This window comes from Ursus americanus, chromosome 21, assembly GCF_024610735.1.
Source record: "Ursus americanus isolate L20-20 chromosome 21, mUrsAme1.1.p, whole genome shotgun sequence".
NCBI classification, from domain to species: Eukaryota; Metazoa; Chordata; class Mammalia; order Carnivora; family Ursidae; genus Ursus; species Ursus americanus.
Window position 1 is genome coordinate 11,049,051 of NC_142147.1, and position 26,226 is coordinate 11,075,276.

At 34.5% G+C, this 26,226-nt stretch overlaps 1 protein-coding gene across 13 annotated transcripts in view; it reads left to right on the top strand.

Moving 5' to 3' along the window:
* CHD9 (chromodomain helicase DNA binding protein 9) overlaps positions 1 to 26,226 on the top strand; it is a 213,222-nt gene that overhangs the window by 132,396 nt on the left and 54,600 nt on the right. For all 13 annotated transcript variants that reach the window (XM_045806780.2, XM_045806778.2, XM_045806783.2 and 10 more), the window contains 14 exons: positions 831 to 899; positions 985 to 1,040; positions 1,693 to 1,810; positions 4,859 to 4,945; positions 5,148 to 5,285; positions 8,801 to 8,922; positions 12,230 to 12,473; positions 16,322 to 16,498; positions 17,855 to 17,998; positions 18,119 to 18,374; positions 19,497 to 19,707; positions 21,693 to 21,888; positions 24,323 to 24,490; positions 25,193 to 25,372. In XM_045806780.2, coding sequence (XP_045662736.1) covers positions 831 to 899; positions 985 to 1,040; positions 1,693 to 1,810; positions 4,859 to 4,945; positions 5,148 to 5,285; positions 8,801 to 8,922; positions 12,230 to 12,473; positions 16,322 to 16,498; positions 17,855 to 17,998; positions 18,119 to 18,374; positions 19,497 to 19,707; positions 21,693 to 21,888; positions 24,323 to 24,490; positions 25,193 to 25,372 — 2,166 coding nt within the window. The remainder of the gene's footprint in view (positions 1 to 830; positions 900 to 984; positions 1,041 to 1,692; positions 1,811 to 4,858; positions 4,946 to 5,147; positions 5,286 to 8,800; positions 8,923 to 12,229; positions 12,474 to 16,321; positions 16,499 to 17,854; positions 17,999 to 18,118; positions 18,375 to 19,496; positions 19,708 to 21,692; positions 21,889 to 24,322; positions 24,491 to 25,192; positions 25,373 to 26,226) is intronic.

The following is a 26,226-nucleotide window of genomic DNA, read 5'->3' on the forward strand; positions in this document are numbered from 1 at the left end:
ATTATCTTCCCTCCTAAAACCTCCTCCAACTTTTCCTCCTGGATTCCCTATTGTAGTTAATAGAACCATTAATTATTCAGGTCAGAAACCTAGAAATTCATCCTTTTTTCTTCCTTTGCTTCTTTATCCAATTTATCACCACGTTTTTTACCCCCTAATTGTGTATTTCAGAAACTCCACCAAATTCTATCCATTCTGCAGAATATTCCTAAATTATAGGCCTGATCATAGTACTTTCTACTGAAACCTCCTCTATTAGCTTCCCAAGTCTTACAAAAAATAATAATGCCTTCTTAGCACATCATATAAAGCCCTTTGTATGGATTTTTTTGGCTTTATCTCTGGCCACTTCTTTATAAGCACTGAATCTTCTGACCCTATGAGCATAAGTGCACTCTCTGTCTTTGCATATGGATTTTCCTCTTTTAATCTTCCTTATCTGAATTGTGAACCAACCACTCATCTGCCAACTGAATGATCTGACACCTTGGGCAAGTCCTTAGTTCTCTGTGCTGAGTTTCCTAATCTGTACAGTGGACAATGACTTACTGTAGTTGCAAGGATTAAATTAGTTAATGTGTGTAATGTGCTGATAATAATGCTGAGCCCTTTAAGAAGCACAGCATGTTTACCATGATGACGATGATGCAAATGGTGATGAGGCAATAACAGCAATGATTTCTTTTTCCATTTTTGTATTCCTAACATTTAACACAGTACCTGACACATATGCTAAATAAACTGATTTTAGTGTGTTCATAAACATACAAAGGGGCAACTAAAGGAATTTTTAGAATGTGACATTATATCTTCTTTGCTTCCTCCCCTAGGAGAATCCAAGTGAAGAAGATGCGGCGATTGTAGACAAAATACTATCTTCCAGAATTGTGAAAAAGGAAGTAAGTAATTGCATACATTACATTTTACCCTTTATATTCCATGGCCTGATTATTGAAGTCATAAGTACTGATTTTATTTTCTTAGGTATCACCTGGAGTGATGATTGATACAGAAGAATTTTTTGTAAAATACAAGAATTAGTAAGTATCTGAGTCAGATAATAGAAAATGCCAATTTATGTATAAATTAATATATTTAAACATTAAGTTAAATTATTTTTTTTTATTTTACCATAATTTTAAAATGTTTTGTAAGTTCAAAACCTTTTGTGGTAAAATTTAAGTGATTCTCTTTTTCAGGAAATGTTAATTATTAACATCAAAATGCAGGAATCTTTATAAAATATTCTTTTACAAATTATAGACATTACTTGTTATATTTATATTGTTGAACTTTTCAGATCTTAATCAAGTTTTTCCCATACTTAGGTGAAAGAAAGTGCTTTAAATACAATTACATTAGTTTCAAAACAAGTTAGCTTTCTGATCATGACAAAACTGTTACAATGAGGAAATAAATGATAAATCATATCTTGTTACCTTTATGACTTGGTTTATCATTCTGTTTCTATGTGGCAAATTGCACATCTTTATACTACAGTCTTCTTAGGATATAGTGATCACGGTGGCTTTAGAAATTGTATGGAGTCTGTTGGCATTAAATGAAATGGTGAGCTACCTATTCGTAAAGTTGAATATTTTACATTGGATGCTGTAATTAAAAATAAATCTTAAAAAACCAAAACATGTTTTTCTATGTCATTCTAATATATTGCTTTTATAAAAATTTTAGCTCCTATCTTCACTGTGAGTGGGCCACAGAGCAGCAGCTTTTGAAAGATAAAAGGATCCAGCAGAAAATCAAACGATTCAAATTGAGACAAGCACAAAGAGCACATTTTTTTGCAGATGTAAGAAAAAATAAATAAATGAAACTATTATATGTTGAACTGTGAACACATGCAGTATTTATCAAAAATTTAAGTATTATTCATTTTAATTCTTAGGCTTCCAAGTTTGATATTTGAATACAAATGCCATTCTACATATAGTAATTTTCTCTCCCGAAATTTAGCTTGGAAGCTAGCTGAAACAGGAGCACTGATAATTCTAAGTGGTAGATAACTCTCGTATTTTTAAATTAGCATGTATTTCAATACTTAGAGTTGAATATGAGTGGGTTAATATCTCAGAGAATTGTATCAGTGAAGTTATTCAAGTAATGGAAATGGTAATGTAGCAAATAAAGGGAAACTTAAGATCTTTCAGTATATGAAATACGTTGCATATTTTCTACGCCAGGTTTGTGTATGTACGAACAAACCATCATAGGCATAATTCATTTTAAAGGTCTCACCAATTAGTTGATATCCTTTTCTGCTCTAAATTTTTTTCTTTTTTTTTTTTAATAGGCTTGTTTTAGAGCAGTTTTAGATTCATCTGAATTTTTTTAACTTTTTAATTTGAAGATTTTTTTAGAGTTTTTATTTTGGAGAAATCTAAGTTGTAAAAATAGTACAATGAATTCCCATATATTATTGAAGTATAGTTGACACACAGTGTTACATTAGTTTCAGGTGTATAACGTGGTGATTCCACTAGCCTGTATGTTATACTGTGCTCACCACAAGTGTAACTCCCATCTGTCACCATACAGCACTACTAACAATACCACTGACTATATCCCCTATGCTGTATGTTTTATTTTCCTACATATATTTTAATAAGATTCCCTAAATATTAATATTTTACCATGTTGGCTTTGTCACTCATGTTCATTCTCCCTCTGCCTCTATCCACCTCTCTCGCTGTCTGCCTCTCCCATGCACAGACATTTCTTTTCTAAACCATTTGAATGTAAATTGCAAATACTTTAGTATTTAATTTTTTTAAAAAATTCTGTTACATAATAATAGTATAATTAACGTTGATGTAATATTAGCTCATCTACAGACCGACCTTATTCATATTTCACTAATTGTTCCACTATTTTTATAGCAAAAAAGGTGTTTATGTGTCTATTGTGGCCCAGAATCCAGTCCAGCATCATATGTTGAATTTAGTTGTCATGTCTCTGTTAATCAGTCTTTCTTTGTTTTTCATTACTTGAACATTTTTTAAAGAGTATATAGATGGTTTATTTTGTAGAATGTCCCTAAATTTGGGGTTGTCTCATGTTGCCTCAGGATTCAAGTCATGCATTTTTTAAAAGAACATCACTGTATTGTACATCCAAAACTGATATAACACTGAATGTTAACTACACGGGAATTAAAATTTAAAAATTTAAAAATAAAAGACCGCCAGAGAAATAATGCCATATCCTTCTCACTAAAGGAGGAGGAGCATGATACCTATTTGCCCCATTACTGGCAGTATTAACTTTAATCACTAGATTATGGTGGTATCTGGCAGATTTTTTCACCATGAAGTTACTGTTACTTCCTTTGTAATTATAAAATCTCCTTAAAAAATATGATGATTCTGATGACCTACTCAGTTTATGGATGCTGGGAGGTCAAAAATTTTTCACATCCTCACTCTAATACAGAAGTTTGTAATGAGCTGAAGATTTTAGAAGTACTTAATTAATCTTAATTTTTCATAAAGACTAATTTTTCTCACTTGACTCAGGTACAACATAAATTGGAGCTCTGCAGATTGTCTTAAAGTACCTCATTACCATTCTGATGCTGGGCAGTGCTCTTTGTTATCAAGAGATCCTGAGATGATATTCTCGTTCAGGAAGGATTTGAGACAGTGAAGAGAACTAAAGACAGAACCATGAAGCACTACAGTATTTAGAGGTTAAGCAGAGGAGGAGAGGCAGCAGAGATAGCCGAGAAGGGCTATTGAAAGTGAGGCATTCAGGAATGAATAGGAAGCAGCCAGGCAGACAAGAGAAGGAGCAGCAGTCTATTCAGAAGAGAGAAGAAGGAGTATTAAAAACATGGAGGTGTGCCATAACATGGAGTTTGAAAAGCCTGTGTTTTTGTACTTTGGAAGCATGAAATCTGGGGTACAGCTGTGCCAAGCAATAGGAGATGAGGCTGGAGGACAAGGTAGGATCCTGTTTATTCCACAAAAACCAATGTGGGCCTGATCCTCAAACAACGGAGGGTCAGTGAAGGATTTGAAGCAAGGGAGCAATAGGTAAGATTTATAATTGAGAAACAACACTCTGGGGTCAATGTGAAAATGGACTAAAGAGAGGCAAGAAGGTAGTTGAGGACTAGTTAGGAGGCTGTCAGGGTCCAAGTAAGAAGTGATGAAGCAGTGAGGAGGAAGGAGGAACCAATCTGGTTGTAGCTGAAGGCAGAATCTGGAAGAATTAATGACTTACTAGATGTGGAAGATAAAGAAAAAAGAGACGGAATCTGAGCCGACTTCTCCATTTCTGACTTGTGTAACTGGGAGTAAAGTGTGGAAGGGGTGCTACATTACCATTAACCCTGTAGGAAACTGTAGCAAAGGTTGAAGAGTAAGTGAGTGTGAGTTTGAGGTAGCTCAGATAGAGTTTACATCCATTGAAGTATCTGGGTTCAGAGCACAGGGATCACCAGTAGACAAAGAATGTTTGATGCAACTGAGAGATGAGCCTGCAGGTGGGGTGATTGGTCTTGAACAGGTAGACCTGAGGAAAGTAGCACAAGAAAGGTACAGAGCATCTTCTAGGAAAATTCTAAAGAATGTATCTTCTAGAGCAAGTCACTTGTCTGAAGTTTCTTATTTCTTAGTGTTACTCGGTTGGTTTTATTACACATAACGTGGTGATTCATAATATAGATAAGTATCTTAGATATCTTTTGGAAATTAAAAGGGAAGTGTCCCATTTATTAAAAATTTAATTGAAATCAACTTCTGTTTGTTCTAGAATATAGCTAGTAAATTTGCATTTATTTCACTTTTTTCTTTCTACTTCTTTGTCAATTATCAATTAAGTTACTTTTTAATTTTAGATGGAAGAGGAACCATTTAACCCAGACTACGTTGAAGTAGACAGAGTGTTAGAAGTCTCTTTTTGTGAAGATAAAGATACTGGTGAGGTAAATATTTAGGAAAAAAAAATTTTTTAATTAGGAAAAACCTAAAACTTTCCAAATATTAAAACTTATTCCTTTTTAAAAATTAATGACCTAAAAACACTAAAAAATGTTTCGTTCATTTTTATTGATGTAGGTTAAGCATATTTAAACTATTTCTAACTACCTTTTTCAAAATGGTAACATGAAAAAAATTTTTTTTCAGCCCGTTATTTACTACTTAGTAAAGTGGTGCTCATTACCATATGAAGATAGTACGTGGGAACTAAAAGAAGACGTAGATCTTGCAAAAATAGAAGAGTTTGAACAGTTACAAGCTTCAAGGCCCGACACAAGACATTTGGTAAGAACCATGTCTTAGACAACTTCATAAACTTTTAGCACTTCTTTTATTCAACAGGTTTAATGTAATCTTTACATTTTTAATTTTGCTTTTGGTGTACAATGAATACTATATTTTAAAAATTGCTACGTAGTATCTTATGTATGTTAATTTAACTATTCCTCCATTAGTGGGTATTGCAGTTTTTTGCTGTCATAAACAATGCTACATTGAACGTTGAGCCCATGTTCAAGCCTCTGTAAGACAAATCAGAAGTGTGATCACTTGGTCAGAGCATATGTGCGTTTATAATTCTGATGAGTGTTTCCTTCAGATTTCCCTCCAGACGAGTTGCAGATACTTCTGCCTCATCTCTGAATTTAAGAGTTTCCTACTACTGTTTCTCTCAGGTCATTTATAAAAATATCAAGAATACCAGTTTCATCTCAAGGTGGAGTTATTAATTCTCTATCTCTGTAATAAGGAAAAATCCTTATTACACCCACCTTTTTCTTCTTTTCTATAAACCAGTGAATTCTCTATAACTAAATAGTTCATCTTCTTCCATAGTAGCTTTATTTTAAAAGAACCTTTTATATGGAATATTTTTCAGTATGTTAATTTTTTTTTATTGACTACACGCATATCTCTTCCCTGGTCAAAAAATAAAAAACTTGAGTAGGTTATTGACTTTTCTAGTACACAAACTATAGAATTCTAGAAGGCTATGGAAAGTAGTGATATTGCTGATAATTATATAATTTTTTACTTTCAAATTCCTAAAATTGTTTACTTTTAGTCCTAAAATGTAGGATTATTGTCATGTGAATCCAGTTTTGGGGAGCCAAGCAAAAGAAATTCACCATGAGGAGACCTATTATGATTTTATTAAATATTTTGTCCTCTCCTCTTTCAAATTTAACTTGGCCGCAGAACTTTACTTCACTAAAGAGGGAATTTATACATGAAAGGCGAGCAGATCACTTTTCCATTAGCATCAGACTGAGGAAGGGCTGCCATGAAAAAAAGTGGAGATGCAACAGAAGAGAAGGAATGAATTAAAATTGTTCATGGAATAGATCTTATTTTGTTTTGGGTTTTGTTTTTTTTTTAAGATTTTATTTATTTGAGTGAGAGAGAGCACACGAGCATGGGGTGGGTAGAGGGAGAGGGACAAGCAGATTCCCCACTGAGCAGGGAGCCTGATGCTGGGCTCAATCCCAGGACCCTGGGATCATGACCTAAGGCAAAGGCAGACACTTAACCAACTGAGCCACCCAGGCGCACCCATAATAACTTTATTTCTAATAGCCAGTATAAGTATTCATCAATAGGTAAATGGATCAGCAAATTGTAGGGTATCTCCCTCTGTGTGTTCTTTCTCTCTCTCAAATAAATAAATCTTAAAAAAAAAGTTATTATGAACATTAGTAAACAAGACTTTGTCTAGACACGTGCTTTCATTTCTTTTCAGTAAATACCTGTGAGTAAAATGGCTGGGCCATATGTTACGTTTATCTTTGATTTTTTAAGAAACTGCCAAACTTTTTCTGATTGGTTATACCATATTACATCCCAACAGCATTGTATAAGAGTTATAGTTGCTTCACATCCTTGCCAACACTTGGAACAGTGTTTTTAATCTTAATGATTCTAATATGTATATAATGGTATGACATTGTGGTTTTCATTTACATTTCCTACTGATTAATGATGTTGGGAATCTTTTCATGTTCTTATCTGACATTAGTGTATCTTCTTTAATAAAGTGCCTATTCATATATTTTTCCTATTTTTTATTGGCTTGTTTCCTTTCTTATTATTGAGCTCTAAGAATTATTTATGTGTTCCAAATGTAAGACCTTTATCAGATATATGATTTGTAAATGTTTTCTCCAAGTCTGCAGCTTGTCTTCTCACAATCTTAACAGTGTAAAAGAACAAAAGTTCCTAATTTTGATGAAGTCCAGTTTATCTGTCTTTACAAATCAATCATACTTTTGGTGCTATAGCTAAGAAATCTTTGCCAGAAGTTTTTTAGTTTTAGGTAACATTTAGGTCTACGATGAATTTTGAGTTAATTTTTATATATAGTACATGTATGAATCAAAGTTCACTTTTTGCTTATGGGTATCCAGTTGTTCTAGCACCGTTTTTTGGATAAAAAGAAAAAACTGTCTTTACTGGACTGAATTGCCTTTCCTACTTTGTCAAAAATCAATTGAGTTAATGCATGTGGGTGTATTTTCGAACCCTCTATTCTGTTCCGCTGATCTGTTATCTTTAAACCAATTCCACCCAGTCTTGACTCTGTAACTTTTATGTCTTGAAATCAGTATAAATCCTCTAACTTTATTCTTTTTCAAGTTGTTTTGGATATTTCTGGTTTATTGCATTTCCAGATGGTTTTAGAATCAGTATGTCAATTTCTGCAAAAACATTGCTGGGATTTTGGTTGAGTTATGTTGAATCTGTTGTTCCGTTGGGAAGAATTAATAACAATGTTGAGTCTTTGAGTCCACAAAAGTCCATTTGTTTAGGTGTTCTTTAATTTCTCTCAGCAGTGCTGTGTAGTTTTAACTATACCAGTCTTACACAACTTTTGTGAGCTATATTCCTAAATAGTTCCTATTTTGGTGGTTATCTTTTTAAATTTGTATATAATTTTTCTACAACATAGAATTTTCTATATATTGACCTTGTATCATGCAACTTTGTTAAAATCACTTCTTTATTTTTGTTGTAGATTCCACAGGATTTTCTATATACACAAATAATGTCTTCTATGAGTTAAAATAGTTTTACTTTTTCCTTTCCAATCTTAATGCCTTTTATTTCTTTTTCTTTATGCACTTCTTAGAATCTGCAGTACAGTAACTTTGAATAGAAGCGGTGACAATGTATGTGCTTGCCTTTTTCCCAATTTTAAGGAGAAAGTGTTTAACCATTAAGTATGATGTTAGCTTTGGCTGTTTTCATAGATGTACCTTTTCGGGTTGAGGAGGTTCCCTTCTATTCAAAATTTAATGAGAATTTTTATTAGGAATAGGTGTTGGAGTTTTTAAATCCCTTTTCTGCATCTATTGAGATGATCATATTTTTGGTTTTTAGTCTATTGATCAACATTGATTAATTTTCAAATTTAAACCACCTTCCATTCCTGGGAAAAATCTACTTGGTCATGATGGATTATCCTTTTCATAAATTGGATTCCATTTGCTAAAATTTTGTTATGAATCTTTGCATTTGTATTCGTTAGGGATATTGGTGTACAGTGGGGTTTTTTTTGGTAATATCTTTGATTTTAGTGCCTGGGCTTCATGGGATGAGTTGGAATGTATGCTGAAGAAGAAGGCTTCAATTTTCTGGAAGTTTGTGCAGAACTAATTTGGTCTTCAGATGTTTGTAAAATTTCATTGTAACACCATAAAATATTATGCTTCTATAATTATTTTAAAAGCAATGCTTTTACCACATATGAGATGTATGGAAGATTAAAAAATCTGAAATATACGATTCTTTGTTTTTTCACAAAGGATCGTCCTCCTGCTAATATTTGGAAAAAAATTGATCAATCCAGGGACTATAAAAATGGCAATCAACTCAGGGAATATCAACTGGAAGGACTCAACTGGCTCTTATTCAATTGGTACAATAGGTATGTAGTATATCTGAATAGAAGAAAGTTTAGTGTGTTGTTTTTTTATATGTGTCAAAATATGTTAAGTAAAGGAGGTACTGATGTTGCTTTATTATTACTGTTATGGAGTCTTTATTATTGAAAGTGAAGTTACCTCAGGAAGATGTGTAAATTATAATTTAGGATTTTGACTTCAATTGCTTCATTTATATGTATGCCAGTCAGAATAGAAGGAAGTTGATAAGATGATTAATAATATAATTTGAAATACCTTTCTTACCATCATAAAGCATCTGTTATGTTACGGGATTTTTTTCGGCTTATCAACTTATACTGCTGTCTGCCAGTAATTGAATCTAGTTAGTGAAGTGTGAGCGATTATATCAGTAAGAATTAAGTAGGTCTATTATTTAAGTCTTCAGAGAAGCAGATTGTCAGCAGTTGAGGAATAGAAATCAAAATTTAAGAACCTAGTAATGAATTTACGCTTTCTATTAATTATTTATTTTCCAAGTTGTTCAAAATGCTGGGTGGAACATTATCTCACTTTTTCGCAGTGAGAAGATAATCGCAAAAGAAGGGGAAAATGGGCCCACGATTGAGAAAGTATAGTGGCATATACAAAAGAGCAAATGAAGGCATTGTTATTAGTAATAACAGAAAAATTTGATGACACTTTTTGTTCAAAATCATTCTTCCATGGTTTTACTTCTCACATGATTCTTCTGAGTTGTTGCACTCTAATTGTGAGTCCTGAGACTCAGTCATGTGGAGTTAGGGGGACCTGTTAACCCTATACAGCGCTCTTTCCTCTGGTTTGTATTTTCTAAATGTTAACCATCGTTTTTCCCAAGAGACCCTTCTAGGTAAAATAGTTAACAAAGTTTTGTTTTGCTTGAATCCCCTTATCGCTGCCCTTCCCCATTGCCTACATTGCTTGTTTTAAACTTCCAGCACTTTCCTCAGGCCGACTGTCACAGCCCCCTACCCTCTTCACCCCCACGTGACTGCTCCACAGAGAAGCCTAGGGCCAGTAGGTGAGCTTGTTCAAGTTCTTGTCCATCCTTACAGCCAGGCTGACAAACGTTTCTTCATTCTTAGCTTTTCTTAGCCATCCTCATGGACCAGAAGTTAAAAGGTGCCTCCCCACAACCAAGACTCCTGTACCACCTCTGTTCTTGACATGCAGCCTGTCCAGTTTTCTCAGACCCTCACTTCCATCAGCTGTCATCCCACACTCTTGTACCTTCAAGCCATCTCAGGACTAGTGCTGTCCCTTCAGTCTGAGTTCAGTCATGAGTTCAAGCCCCATGTTGGGCATGGAGCCTACTTTAAAACCTTTCATAAAAATACAAGAGAGAAAAGGATAAACCTCTTCTTGGCTCTATTTTTCTTTCCAGCGACCTTGAGCCCTCTGTAATTTCTAGGAAGCTCCTACAGGAGCTCTTCCCATTTCCTAATCTCCAGCTCGCTTCAAACCTGTTGCTTGGATTTGATTCTGTATCTTTGAAACGTGTTATTTCCCAACCAGGGGGTATTTTTCAGCCCTAATTTGCTGTGTCTCTGCTGCTTTGTGTTGTAGTTGCTCTTTTTATAAACTTTCCCGCATTCTCACCCCCAGCAGCTTCCACAGTGGGACTCTCTCCAGACCCCGGGACTTTCAGGTCTGCTGGTTTCCCTTCCTCTGTCTGCCCTTTGAATATTGCTTTTCCTTCTAACGGTGCTCTTTTGCTCTCTCCTCATTGCACAGGGTTGTTCTTCCTAAGCTGTACTCCACACCCCCATGCCTTCGTTTATCAATAACATTCTGATGGTCTCCGAACTTTATCTCTAACTGAGGCCTTGAACTCCAAGCCCATATTTCTGTTTGCCTCTTGCTACCTTAAAGTCTATCTCACTGATTCTTTTTTCAGCACAAAATTCAAAATTAACCATATCGTTTCCTGTTTCCTCTGTACCAAACTTGTTCTTCCTCCATTTTGTATTTCGGTTAAGAATAACACAATAAAGGAGTGCCTGACTGGCTCAGTCAGCAGAGCATGCAACTCTTGATCTTAGGGTCATGAGTTCAAGCCCCATGTTGGGCATGGAGCCTACTTTAAAAAAAATAAATAACACGATTCATTTAGTCAACAAGACTGGAATCTGGCTGTCATCCAACACCCCGTATATCTGGTTGGTCACTAAGTCCAAATCATTCTAAGTCATAATTAACTTTGGAATCCATTCTCTCCTCTTAGTCCCTCTTCCCTTGGTCCAAGTGCCTGCCATTGTTTCCTGCATTATTGCAGTCCTTCCCAGTCAGTGTCCCAGCTAGAAGCTCACTTTCTAATATCCACAGTAGAGCCAGAGTGAACAACCTCAGAGTACAAACGTAATCACATCAGGTTTCTTTAAAAATTTTAAGCGACTCCCATTGCATAACAGAATGATGTCCAACGTTCTTTATTTATGACCTCTTCATATCTTAGTGATACCCCCTCCTTTTACCCTAATCTCAAAACCACGTTTGTAGTGTCCCAGTTGATCATGTTCTTTACCCCTCTGCTCCTTTGCTGTGCTCTCTGGCAAAATCCTACCATCACTGACCTCTTCTCTGAAAGAGATCTTCTCTTCTACCATCTCTTTTTGCCAGAGTTGGACACTTGCTCCTCTGAGCTCCTGTAATAAACTTAATCCTGAGGGTTCTCAACTGGTCATATATTATAATCATCCGTGGAACTTTAAAAAAAAAATTATAGCTGCTTTTGTCCTACTCCATATACTTTGACATAATGTGTAGGGGAGAGCCCTGGGTATCTGTGTTTCCTTCAGGCTTTTAGGTTCTTATAATGCACAGCCAAAGTTGAAAACCAGTGCTTTGTGCTTCCGTGATAGCAAGTTGTGCGATTTTTTATTTGCATGTCTGCTTCTCTAATAGATACAAGCCCCTGGAAGGCAGAGAACATTTCTTTTGTATCCCATCTTCTCATACTGTCCCTGAGATATAGAAGGTATTTAATAAATGCTTCCTGAATAAAAAATATATTTAGTTTGCCTACTCCTGCCATTTCATTCTTTAACAAAATCATACCTCTAACAGGTGTTATCTTTATTTTGGAGCTACAAAAATCTATAGTTTTCACTCTGCAGGATTATAATGAAATTATAGTTTCTTATATATACAAAATGATATGCCTAGTCTGCACTTCAGCAACTTTTATGTTTTTATAAATGCAAGTATTTTAACTTGATCTTTGATTATTTTTGTATATTTATCTTTAAAAACATTGTAGTGTACAGAAAAACCCAATGTATACATGGATAATATATTTGTTTATTTCAGACGAAACTGCATTTTAGCAGATGAAATGGGTCTTGGCAAAACCATTCAATCAATTACATTCCTCTACGAAATCCTTCTGACTGGTATAAGAGGACCTTTCCTGATTATTGCTCCACTTTCTACTATTGCAAACTGGGAGAGAGAATTTCGTACATGGACTGATATTAATGTTGTGGTTTATCATGGGAGCCTGATTAGCAGACAGATGATACAGCAATATGAGATGTACTTCAGGGACTCACAGGTGTGTTACTGGTGATTTTGTTCGTTGTTTGAAAGGTCAGGTTTGAAAAAGCCAATTATTATGCATTCATTATTTTCAAATTTTGGATGGATTTTATTTGCCTACGTACATCTTAGTTCAATCTCTTTATTCATCATAATTTATTTTACAATAAACTTTAGTAGCTGATGAGAACACTGACAAGAAATTAGGATCACGTTCTGGTTCACTATAAAGTATTTGTATACATTTATACAAATGTACTGACTTGATGGTATCCGTAATTTTTCAACTAGAATAATTGTTTTAGTAATTGCTTTTAAATATACATTAAATTTATTTTTAGAATAATACCTGTCTCTTTGATCGTCCTCCAGTTTTTTCCCTCCATTTTAAAAGTTCGAATCTACAGGGAACACCATGTGTTTAAATGCTTCTAGAGATGATGAAACCATAGATTCTCTTTTGTGTTCAAAGGATTTTGATTTTAGACACATTTTAAAGTTTGGTGTTTGTTTTGTATGCAGATACAAGCATACCTCTCTATTGTTCTCCCCTGTGGATTGATTATTCCAGTGCTCTGGTGATTTGGTTTTTCTCCCCCATATCTGGAAGGCACATTTTCCATTTTCCATTGGCCTCTTCAGTAGGAAATTTAGTAGGAGATTTCTTATTTTTCAGCTAAATACATCATAAAATTAAGAGATAACATTATAATAAAGAATTTTCTAGCAGAAAGTTAGTCTAGAAAGCATTAAGTGCCAATTGCAGTTTTGAATGCTAATTGGACTCAATGCTTTAGATTAAGCATTAATAAATAATGAACAAGATTAATAAAAACACAGTTCACACAAAGTTATACTCTTTAATTGGAATAGGTTTATTGCCTGACGTTCTGCCTCAGTAGCACCTTAACATTTTATTTTTCTTTCACTAATTCTTTTGTTTTATAAGGATCATTATAACATATGGCCAGGTCATGTGATATGATGCAGGTTGAAGTAAGGTAATGTGCCTAGCCTTCTGCTTTTCTTCCCAATTGTAACTGATTTTCTATCTATTCAAAGCTGAAAATGGATGAATTAATTGATTTAGTCCCTCTTACTTTTATGGTTGAAACAATTACATTCCTATGAAATTAAGCATCTACATAACCCTTTAGTTATTCCTCAGTTTTATTGTAACTATCACCTTTGTACCTTTCAAGCCTCTGACAGCTCAGATTATAGTTTGATTTCCTTCCACAGTGTTTTAGTCTTCTCAGTCATACATTTATAGAATTTAAGAGCTATATGGTATCATAAAAATGATTATGATTGACTTAGTTCAATCTCATTTTTTTTTTTTACAGAGGGTATAATTAAAATATTGGGAGTTTAAGAGATGTCTAAAAGGGTTACAGTTTTAATATATGTCTCGTATGAGTTTGGTATAAACATGATAGCCAAAAAGCTAAAAGATTCTTGATGTGTTATAAACTGAGTAGTATATATTAAATTATTAAATTTAATGGTAAATGTTATATAGTCTAGAAGAATACTAACAGGTTTAAAATTTAAAAAGGTAAAAATGTCTCCTCTAAATAGATCCGTGCTTTAGATACAGATTTAACTTTGAGTTAGTTCTTTCAGGTATATTTTAATATAAATTAATTGAATATTTAACTTCCGCTTTTTCAGGTTATTAAATAGCCTGACATCATAGCGGTAGTAAAATTATGCTAAGATTTTCTGAATCGCTCTGAAAAAAGTAACAGATAATAACACTAATAATCACAAACATTTATTGAGTATTTACCATGTGCCAGGCAGTATGCTAGATATTTTAGATATAGTATTTCCCTTAATCTTTATAATGCCTGCCTTGTAAATAGGTAATAGTATTAGCCCTATTGACAAATGAGGAAACTGAGCTATAAAGAAGTTACGTAGTTTCCTCCAAAATCCCAGCAAAACTGGGATTAATATACCCAGGTCACTTAGACTCAAAAGCCCTCGTTCTTAAACACTGTGATATTACTTTAACTGAATGCATCCTGTCCCTGGTTGTTAGAACTGTATAAATGCCCTAGACTTAGACTTTATGCCTTTTTTAATAGTATTCTACTGGATTTGTTATTCAACTTAATGGCCATTGTGTATAATCAATATGAATTAATCTAAGTTAGTAGGAATTAAACTCTAAATCAGAATACATGATCTTTCTTAAACATTGATTTCTCCTAATCCCTGATAGTTTAGTTTTCAGTCCCATTTAAACATTCTCTTGGCTTGGATTCCAGGACTTCGTACTGTCCTATATCACCACCTATTCCTTCTGAACCTCCCTTTACTGGTTCCTTCTTATCTTCCCTATCTAAACTTGGGGATGACCCCAGGGCTCAGTCTTCAGACTCTTTTATATCCATACTCCTTCCATCAGAGGTTTCATTCAGTCGCACAACTTGAGTACCATCTATACTGCTAGAAACTTCCAAATCTTATCACCAACTCTAACCTCTTTCCTGAATTCCAAAGTTCTCTCCAAATGCCTATTCAGCTGTTTCACTTGGATATCTACCAGCCCACTCAAACATAACATGTCCAGAATCCTGAATTTTCTCATCGTAGTAAGTAGCAACACACCTTCTAATTGTTCAAGCTAAAAAATTGTAACAGTTAAACTTGAATCTTCTTTTTATCTCACTCTACACCTGTCCATTAGCAAATCCTGTTGGCTCTACCTTCAAAATACATTCAGAGCTGAATACTTCTCACAACTTCCAATGATCTCTTGCTTGGATTACTATGACAGTCTCTTAACTGGTCTTATGATCTGTCCTTGGCCTCTTTCAGACTATTTTTACTACAGTAGCCGAAGGGACTCTTAAAATACATGTCAAATCATGGCACTTCCTGTCTCACGACCCTCCAGTAGCTTCTTGCTCAGAGAAGGAGCCAATCCTTACCACGCTTTCAAGTCCCGGTACAGCTTCATCCCCTCCACACTCAATGGCTTTCAGCCTCTCTGGCATTCTTACTATGTGAAGACTGCCATAGATACTCCCACTTTAGGGCCTTCACACTTGCTACTTCTTCCAAGAATGCTCTCTGCTCTAGATCTCTAGGTATCACTTGACTTTCTCCATCATCTTCAGGACTTTGCTCCAATGTCACTTCTCAGTAATGGCCTCCCAGCCAATCCATAAAATTGCAGTGGTCACCTCCGACCCCATACTTATTCTTTATCCCTGTTTTATTTTATTCCACAGCCCTTACCACTTTCTAACTTTTTTTTTAATTTGCTTTTTTTCTTAATGGCTATATCCTGCATTTGAAACATCGGACTGAAGGTTCCACTTGGATAATTATTTTTGTCTGTTTTGTTTACTGCTCTATCTCCAGTGTCTAGAACAGAGTCTGGCACATAGACACTCAATAAATATTTGCTGAATAAACTACTCAGGTGGCTAATTTTGATAGTAACTATTTATTTGCCATTGTATGTGTGAACTCACGGATACAAGTAATAAACATTAAAACTGAAATTTCATTGTCCAGATTTTGTAATGGTCATTTCTTTCATGATCTAAAATTGTTACTATGACTCTTAAAAACTATAAAACATTTTATCAAAGAATACTTATTTGAATATAAATTAAATAATTGTATTGGCACATTTTTTTACATTATTCTTGAAAACACTGCAATTTAATACAGTTTTAATGCTAAAATTCCTCACTTAAAGGGAGTGTATGCATATATAAAAATTCCAGTGGAAAATGTTTTATAGCAGATGTCATTAGATATATTTTTATGCTGTTTGATAGAAATTAAAAATTGTGATGAAGACATTCTAGCAAATTATTGTATTTGATAATAAATTTCTAGGGGCGTATCATTCGAGGAGCTTACAGATTCCAAGCCATCATCACCACTTTTGAAATGATTCTTGGTGGCTGTGGAGAGCTTAATGCAATTGAATGGCGATGTGTGATTATTGATGAAGCACATAGGTTAAAAAATAAAAATTGTAAACTGCTAGAAGGTCTGAAACTCATGAATCTGGTAAGTAACGTATCATTATTATGACTTACTGCAGTTTCTTAGCTACAGAGTGAAAGGTCAGATAGAGGCAGAGAGCTAATGTTAAACTCACTCCCTTTTAGAGTATAGATCCGGTTTTTATCTGTGGTAATTGAGTTTTGTTGTGTTTTGTTTTAATTACTAAGGAAAAAAATTCCACATGCTCAGCATATGTTGGTTATAATTAATAAATGGGATTTTTAAAAGTCATCTTCTTACTAGTGTGTTTGCTTATTTCAGATCAGTCTTTTACATTTTTTAATATTTTCATTTAATTACAATCACAGAATTAGTACATGAACACTTAAACAAATAACTCCAATATGCAGAACTACATTCCACAGATCATTTAAGCACCCCTTTTTACTCCCTTTGTATCGATGCCCACCCCCAGTTCCACTCCCCACTCCAGTATTTACAGATTGGTGTGTATCTTTCTAGACTAAACATTTACCAGTATACACATACATATGCAGATACACACATACATATAGAAATATTTAGCTTAGGAATTTAGAGATATTGTTAAATTTTAAATGATAATTTATACTGTCATTAAAAATATTTATTTCCTATTACTGTTATGTTTAATTTGTAATGCAAGTCTAGTGTAGAAGCGTATTCCAGTCAGCTCTTCATATTGTTACATTATAGCCTCAGTGGTTTGAGAATTGTTCTTGTGTGAAAAGTCAAGTGATGATTAGCCAAATTATAAAGAATGAGAACCATTTTGTGTACAAATTACCATATAAAGAATTGTTGAGTACAAAAGAAACAAATACCTTCTGTGTTCTTGAAACGCCTGTTTCTTCGAGAAAATCTAAAATATGTTTAATTATTTAGAACTTTTCTTTTTTTTTTTTTTTTATAATGATTTTTTATTATATTATGTTAGTCACCATACAGTACATCCCCGGTTTTCGATGTAAGGCTCGATGATTCATTAGTTGTGTATAACACCCAGTGCACCATGCAATATGTGCCCTCCTTACTACCCATCACCGGCCTATCCCATTCCCCCACCCCCCTCCCCTCTGTAGCCCTCAGTTTGTTTCTCATAGTCCATAGTCTCTCATGTAGAACTTTTCTTTTAAAAGCATTCTTGAATAGGTAAAAATAGCATGCAAAATGAAGTATTACAAGAATGATAGAGTTTTTAAAAGGTGATTGAGAAATTAATGAAGATTCTTGAGTAGAGATGTATTTTGAGTTGACTCTTGAAAATTATGCTTAGAAAAATACTTGCTTTTGAAACACTGAACATTTAAAAACCTACGTCAGCTTTCATATAACTTTAGTCCTGTGGTGTTTGACATGGATTGTTCTTGCTTTATGTAGGAACACAAGGTGCTTCTGACTGGCACACCTCTCCAAAATACAGTTGAAGAACTATTCAGTCTTCTTCACTTTTTGGAACCTTTAAGGTTTCCTTCTGAATCAACGTTTATGCAAGAATTTGGGGATCTGAAAACAGAGGAACAGGTAACCTCATTGATCTTTGTAAATAACGTGCATCAAGCCTCTTATCACTGTGGTTGGTATGTGAGTTTGTAACTGCATGTGCGTGCGTGTTACCGATCTTTTCATCATTTTCTTATGCAGGTGCAGAAACTTCAGGCTATCCTGAAGCCGATGATGTTGAGACGGTTAAAAGAAGATGTGGAAAAGAAGCTGGCACCAAAGGAAGAAACCATCATTGAAGTGGAACTTACTAACATTCAGAAGAAATACTACCGGGCTATTTTGGAGAAGAACTTCTCATTTTTATCCAAAGGAGCAGGGCAGACCAATGTCCCTAACTTGGTCAATACCATGATGGAGCTCAGGAAGTGCTGCAATCATCCATATCTTATCAAAGGTAGCTAAAAAGGATTGCAAACAAATTCTTCTTTCTTTGAACAAATACTCATGAATTAAAAACAACAACAACAGCAGCAGCAACCTACTACAGCTGCTGTGACTATTACAGGGAAAGGCAGTGATGCTCCAGCTCTCCGCTCTGGTGCTCTGAGGGGGTATGAGTGTTTCAGAATCAGAGTGCCCCATGATCGATCGCATGCCGAGTTACAGGAGCAGGACTTGCGTTGAGTCTAATGTGAACTGGAATTCCTCCTCCGGTTGAATCCTCCTCCCAGGCAAAGACAACAAAGTCTGCTTTTGGCCCTCTGGATTTTCCTTTTTTTTTTTTTTCCCCTGGTCTCTTTCCAGTCCAGGTCTCCAGTTAGTGTCTCAGCTTTCGTGCTGTAGTAATATTATTTTTTAAGGTCTTGTTAGGTTCTTTGCTAGTGTTCTGTGTATCTTTTCATTTATTCCTGAGAATATATTCCCATCTTTATCCAGGACATGTGGTTTCTTAGCCCTGTAACTCACTCTCTTGCAATCCTATTATTCTTTAATGACCAGATGGGTGGAGGGAAGGCAGAGAGGCTTTAATGCTGATTAGACTCTCTGGAGGAAGTATGCACCACAAAGACCTATAACTTGACTTCCCTTTTAATTGTCCTTGTTTCCTTGTTTTGATGGCTAGCAGGATACCCATAGACACATCCAGATTAATTATGATCACCCTTCAGTGATGATCACTGTTGTATTGGTGTTTAAATAATAGATGTTTGTTTAAAAATACATGTTTACTCACGTAGGTTAGGACCACATTTTCATTAATTCTTTCCCTAATAGCATTCATTAAACATCTAGCAAACATAAATTTATTTAAGGCATTATGCTAGAGGTCTGGAGAGAGAAAAAGGTGCTTTAAGACATTGTCCACATCCTCCATGGAATTATAGTCTGGTGTTGATGGATGTTTAGCCACAAACATAAATAATTCTAATAAAAACAGTGTACCGGTCATCAGAAAATTTTGATGTGTTACAGAAGCACAGAGGAGCACTAATTGCGATTTTTTTTTAAAAAGAAAGCAACTGGGGGTTCCCTGCATCTGTGCATTGGTACTATCTTCTTAATGTTTCTTTGACAGGTGCTGAGGAGAAAATACTTGGAGAATTTAGAGATACATATAATCCAGCTGCTTCTGATTTTCATCTTCAAGCAATGATCCAGTCTGCTGGTAAATTGGTCCTTATTGATAAATTACTTCCCAAAATGAAAGCCGGAGGTCATAAAGTGCTCATCTTCTCTCAGATGGTACGCTGCCTTGACATCCTGGAGGACTATCTCATTCATAAAAGGTGAGGCCTATGATTCATCTAGTGAATTATACTGTGAATTACACTACTAAATATATGCTATTAAGGATTTTGCATCGCTGTACTGTGATCTGTCTTTACGCACATCTTTTTATCTAGGTAAGAACCCATTTAAATCTGAGTAAAGATAGTTTAGGATTATGTGTGAGGTGTTCTTATAACCTAAGTAGGTTGCAAATAGTAGGCGGAGCTAAGGAGACTGATTAAGAAAACCTTGTAAATTGGCAAGTATTTGTTAACCTAGGCATGGGTTTATTAGCATCCATTTTATTTGATTTGTAAATCTTGCAGTAATGACACTTTAAATGTCAAAAAATGTCAAAAAAATGTCAAAAAAAAAACACAGCCATGTTCAAAAATTAAAAAAAAAAAAGGTTGAATTCCTTTTCAGATCTTTAATTGTTGTGATTAGAACCTGAATTTGTGGCACTTGGCCTCTTACCATATACCATTTGATACTAGTTCATGCTTTCAGTCTTCTCATTTGTTTAATGTGGGGTTTTGTTTTGTTTTGGTGCATGACAATAAGATAGTCTTCAATATTGTCTAATTAGTATCTAGATAAATAGGGTATTTATTGTAAGTTATTTTCTCAGAACATTAGTGGTCTAGTCAGTTACCTACATATTACTCCAAAAGGGAATCTAAAGATGTAGATTTTGGTTCAGTTGATTTAGACCCTTAAACATAAGTAAAGGTCTATACTAATTTAGATTTATCAGAAATTGTGCAGTTCATTTTTTGTTTTTTATTTGTTTCTAGTTCTGTTTTTAGTGTCAGTGTTCTACTCTTTCAGTCTAATTCCAAAATGTGTATTATTATTATTATTCTCAACTTCATATCCTATAAGTAGGAAGGAAGATAAAATTGCAGTATTCCTAAAAATAGCTATACTTACATTTTCTTTGTGTGTGTGTGTGTGTGTGTGTGTGTGTGTGTGTAAAAACTGTCTTGAACCAAAAAAGGTGTGGCAGATATATCCTGTGTATTCCTCTTCTAGTTCCTTAAATTTTCATGTATTTTCATTTTATTAATGTCTATCAGTTTCTGAATTTTATGTAAATGAGGAAGGATAAAAGAAGTTAAAAGTTAATTGCTTAACAGTAATGACTCTAAAGAATTGGCATTCTACATGTTTTGGAATGATCTAGGAAACTTTGAATGTTTTAAGTAAACGCTCAATGTTTCAAATATTGTTAATATGTTGAACATTTGTTAAATGAGGTAAAAAGCCTTATTAGTATTTTCAGATCCTTTCAGTAATCAGACTTATTTTAAAAATTGAAAAAAAATTAGTATTCTAGTTTGCCCTTGATAGATATACAGTTTATAATCAAGTATACCCTGAGAGGGGCGTCTGGGTGGCTCAGTTAAGTGTCTGCCTTCAGCTCAGGTCATGATCCTGGGGTCCTGGAACCCTCCCCCCATCATGCTCCCTGCTCAGTAGGGAGTCTGCTTCTCCCTCTTCCTCTGCCCCTCCCCTCCGCTTGTGCTTTCTCTTGCTTTCTGTCGCTCTCTCAAATAAATCAACAAAATCTTTTTTTTTAAAAAAGTGTATCTTGAGAGATTAACATGATTGAAATAGGGATACATTGGTAGGCTTCTTGAAGTTTTATGAAAGTCTTTGCTTTTTATAAAGAGAAGTCATTATATACTATTATAATGAGAGCAGAAAGGTAGTTTTTGCATGTTTTTTTTTCCCAGCTTCTGAAAATGATATTCATTGTGATGGTATTTTACCTATACATCAGGAATGCAAAGATTTTGTATCTTTGTATTACTTTGTATTTCCTCCCTATCACCAACACCAAGAATTATAAAACCATAGAAACTAATTGGGACAATATTACTTCTTAATTTTATAGTAAACATAATGTTGCAAGGAAACTGACTTTACATTTGATAGAGTGGGTGTCTCTGTTTTCATTATATTCCTCTAACTAAATTTATGACATTTCATTTGATAGATATTTATACGAGCGAATCGATGGAAGAGTTAGAGGGAATCTTCGACAAGCTGCTATAGATCGATTTAGTAAACCTGATTCAGATCGATTTGTTTTCCTTCTGTGTACCCGAGCTGGTGGGTTGGGCATCAACCTAACTGCTGCTGATACATGTATAATTTTTGATTCTGATTGGAATCCTCAGAATGACCTGCAGGTAAGTACATTGCTTGGCTGAAAATTAAATTTCTTTTTCCATTCCTAGAACTGTTTTTGATACTCCACCTCTTTTATTTTTATCTGAACAAACTAACATGTATGTTTCCCAAAGAAATATCTCTGCAAAATAAAATATGTAATCTTGCTTTTCATTTAATGACAATAAAATATACTTATTTAGATTATATATTTTCTAAGTAGGTTTATTTACTTGAGTACAATATTTGTTTGAAGAAGTATGTTATGTGAATTGAGAGGCCTAAGCTTTAAGAATGACTTCTTTGTGGGGCGCCTGGGTGGCACAGTTGGTTAAGTGTATGACACTTGGTTTCAGCTCAGGTCCTGATCTCAGGGTGGTGAGATCAAGCCCTGCCTTGGGCTCCACACTCAGCATGGAATCCACTTGAGTTTCTCTCTCTCTCTGCCCTTCCCCTGCCCCACATGCATGAGCATGCAGTCACTGTCTCTCTCTCTTTCTCTCTCTCCCTTTCTCTCTCTCTCTCAAATAAATCGTTTTTAAAAAAAGAATAACTTCTTTATAATAAATAAAAATCTCAGAATCTTACTTTCTGAAAAATAAGCACTTATCCTAATTTTGTCTTCTCAATCATCATATAATATCATATGCATAGATTTAAGACCTAATAGACTATGCCTTTTTATGAAATACTGTAAAAAATTAAGATATACATCTAAGTTAAGACAGTACTTGGACCTCAGAGAAACAGGAATATTAGTAGAGTGATCAAATAGCATCAAAGTTTGCAGAAGATAAGCATCTAGGAAAGATATGAGAACATAAAGATTAAGAGAAATTCTTCTTTTATTGTTCACGGTAGTCTTTATTGTATTGCAATTCATATTATTAGTTTAAGTAGTTATAATGCCAAATATGGTAAATTATTACTAAGAATGTACCTGACTTAATAAAAAATAAGGTTTTAACCTCTCATTTATATAACTCAGTTTATCTAATTCAAAATATCAAAGATCCAGAATTAATAGATTAAACCAGGGACAAACTCTTTCTGTAGAAGGCCAGTTTGTAAATATTTTAGACTTTTGTGGATTGCATAAGGTCTCTGCCACACGTGCTTTGTTGTTTGTTTTTATGGTCCCTTAAAAGTGTAAAAGCCATTCTTAGTTAGCAGGCCAGATTTGGTCCACAGGGTGTAGCTTACCAATCTCTAGGATAAATCCAAATTATAATTATTTGCCTTCTGGATGCATATTTATACTTACACTGCCTGCAGCACATTTGATGTTCTAATAGTTAATCTAAAATAAAATCACATTATAGAACCTGAGGAGGAACTGGAAAAGCTGTGTCAGATTCCCCACTTTCTCCCTCTCACTTGTTTTTTCTTACGTATTGCTAATGTAGAATCTAGTCTTTATAGACTAGTGAAAAATTTGGCCTCTCATACTTTCCCTAGACCTGGAGCAAGGTTGTTCATGCACAATTCTGAGTAGTAAAGAACACAAAGGGTGTATGATAGAGTAAAGATGACAAAGAGTATAGCATCAGTGCCACCTATAAATTTTAAAGCCACAATTTATAATTTAGTCTTCTGAAGATAATGGGAAGGTGATTAACAATTTGGGAGAAAGACCACTGATTCTGTGGAACCTTTAGAGTCTAAATTTAAAACAAATTTTAAGTTTTGCAGAACCCCAAGATAAAATATGAAGTTCTTGGGATGCTTGGTGGCTCAGTTGGTTAAGTGTCCAACTCTTGATTTCAGCTCAGGTCATGATCTAGGGTTGTGGGATCAAGCCTTAGGCTCCACACTGGCGTAGAACCTGCTTAAGATTTTCTCTGTCCCTCTCCTTCTGCCCCTCCCGCCATCCCTCTTTGGGGGAAAAAAAAAATGAAGTTCTTATGTAATCTCTGAGATCTCTACTTCCAACATGTATGCATATTAACTAATTAGTTCTTTCCTTGTTTAAGTAAAGTTATGTCTCCAGAGATATTCACCTTAAGTTTTTATCCCCCTCCAAATTACCCAGCTTAACTAAAATGTATTGTTGATAATGCTGTAGAAAAAACTTAGGAAATTCAGGGTTAGGTTTTAAGTTTAAAGGTTGAGTTGCCAGCAGCTAAAAATAATCAGTTCATAGATTTGACATTCCTGTCTAAAGTTATCTTCATGATACCCTCTTTAAAAAGCAATAATTCTTCATGGATTTATATTCTCTGAAATATAAGCTTAAATTTTAACTTAACTGCTGATTGTGGAATCATTTCTCATTTTAGTAAGCTCTACCTTAATTTCTAGAAAAGGTTATAGCTAATTCAGTAGCAAGAGTTTCTAAAACTTCTCCCATACTTTTATGTTCCATTGAGATAGTCTATTGTTAAATGCCTTTTGTGTAATCCCTTTTGTGCTACTTTGTAAAATAAATTGAATCTATAACTTCATTTTTTATAGGCCCAAGCTCGTTGCCACAGAATCGGTCAGAATAAAGCAGTTAAAGTCTACCGACTAGTAACTCGTAACTCATATGAGAGAGAGATGTTTGACCGAGCCAGTCTGAAACTGGGTCTAGATAAGGCTGTGTTACAGAGCATGAGCGGAAGAGAAAGTAATGTTGGTGGTGTATGTATATTTTCTTTTCACTTGAAGTGTTTGTGTTCTTACTTGCATTTAATTTTAACTTCAGGTAGTGTATCATCTAATTTTGATCCATACTGAACGCTAAACAGATACTTTCACGTAAGGAGGCATTTCAGAATAGACCTATATTTAGTTAATGCTTGTGAATCCTGTTCTGTCTATATTGCTCCAGTGCTTGTGAATTCTAAGAACATTTTCAAGGCCGAACTTCTTTGCTCTGCTTTTAGGATATTTGTATCATGGCATAGCAAAACAGAATTTGTGAATTTTTCTGCATTTTTTTCTATAAACAGCTTTTCAAATTTTTTTATGTGTCAAACTACTGGGATTGGCTTTGTTTTGTTTTATGTGATATTTTTTGGCATTTTTTTTTCCCCTCAAGATTGTTGTCTTATACTTGTAACAACTATAGAATCCTAGTACTAAAAAGAACCTTGAGAGGTTACCTGTCCCATAGTCTTTGTTGGAACTGAAGCTATTAGAGGCACATGTCAAATCTTACTTAAAGATAATAAGAAAGAAGTCAACAATTTCAGTGTATTCTTTCAGAGAATTCTCTCTTGTATATATTGTAAACGACAAATGCAGTTTAAACCTGACTCTGAACTTTGAAATTTTTTAGGTATGCTTTCTCATTTTAGGAACTTCAAAATAATACTGTTACCGAAATTATTTTCTCTTTAGATTCAGCAGCTTTCCAAAAAGGAAATAGAAGATCTGCTTCGAAGAGGTGCTTATGGTGCCATTATGGAGGAAGAAGATGAGGGCTCTAAATTCTGTGAGGAGGATATCGATCAGATTTTACTACGTAGGACAAAAACTATTACAATTGAGTCAGAAGGACGTGGGTCAACATTTGCTAAGGTATACAGTGAGTGATATTTTATAAATATGCCAGTAATGTTTACGACTAAAAAAATTTCCCTCTCTCTCTTAGTCTATTAATTATGTGCAGAGTATCTACTTAATGCTTAAGTAGAGTGAATTCACTTGAAAGAAGTAGGTAATATATTCTTTTCCTTCTTTTTTTTTTTTCCTGACATATCAAATTTCACATGTACTCTTCTGATCCTAGTGGAATGGAGTAAGTGTAATAACCGGAAATAGTTCTATGCATTAATCAGAGTAGAACATTTAAAATCAGATTTAGAAATTAAAGAACATATATGCTGAAGCCAGAGCAAGATGTGAGTAATAGTGTAGGAGGTTAAATTATCTTACATTAACTGACTATAATTTAAAGTACTTAAAGAAGAAAGAGGATTTCTAATTTCATCTTAAATACTTAAATCTAATTTGGTGAGGGTAGAACGAAATTTGTGTCTTGAAAGGAAGTATTAATAATTATCTACCTTATTTTGGGAAAACATTTCAAAAGTTTACTAACTGCTTTTCTATTCTCCCCCTCCTCCCCCCCCTTTTTTACAACAAGGTATGGGGTAAACCTATATGCTTCTGAAGAGTTTCTTATTGCCGTATTCTGTGTCACCTGCACTTCATACAGGTTTTCTCTTTTCCCCTTCACCTCCTTTCTGTATCCCCCTCTCCACTTTCACTCCGGAAGTCTATCTTTATGGAGAACTCTGTGTTAGAGCGGGTAGTGTAGACACTGCACCCAAAGTAATATCAGTCTTCCAATGAAAATTTTTGTCTCGCATTCATTCAGCAAATTAATGAAATCATGTGTCATGTGCTTTGCTACATGCTAGTAATACTAG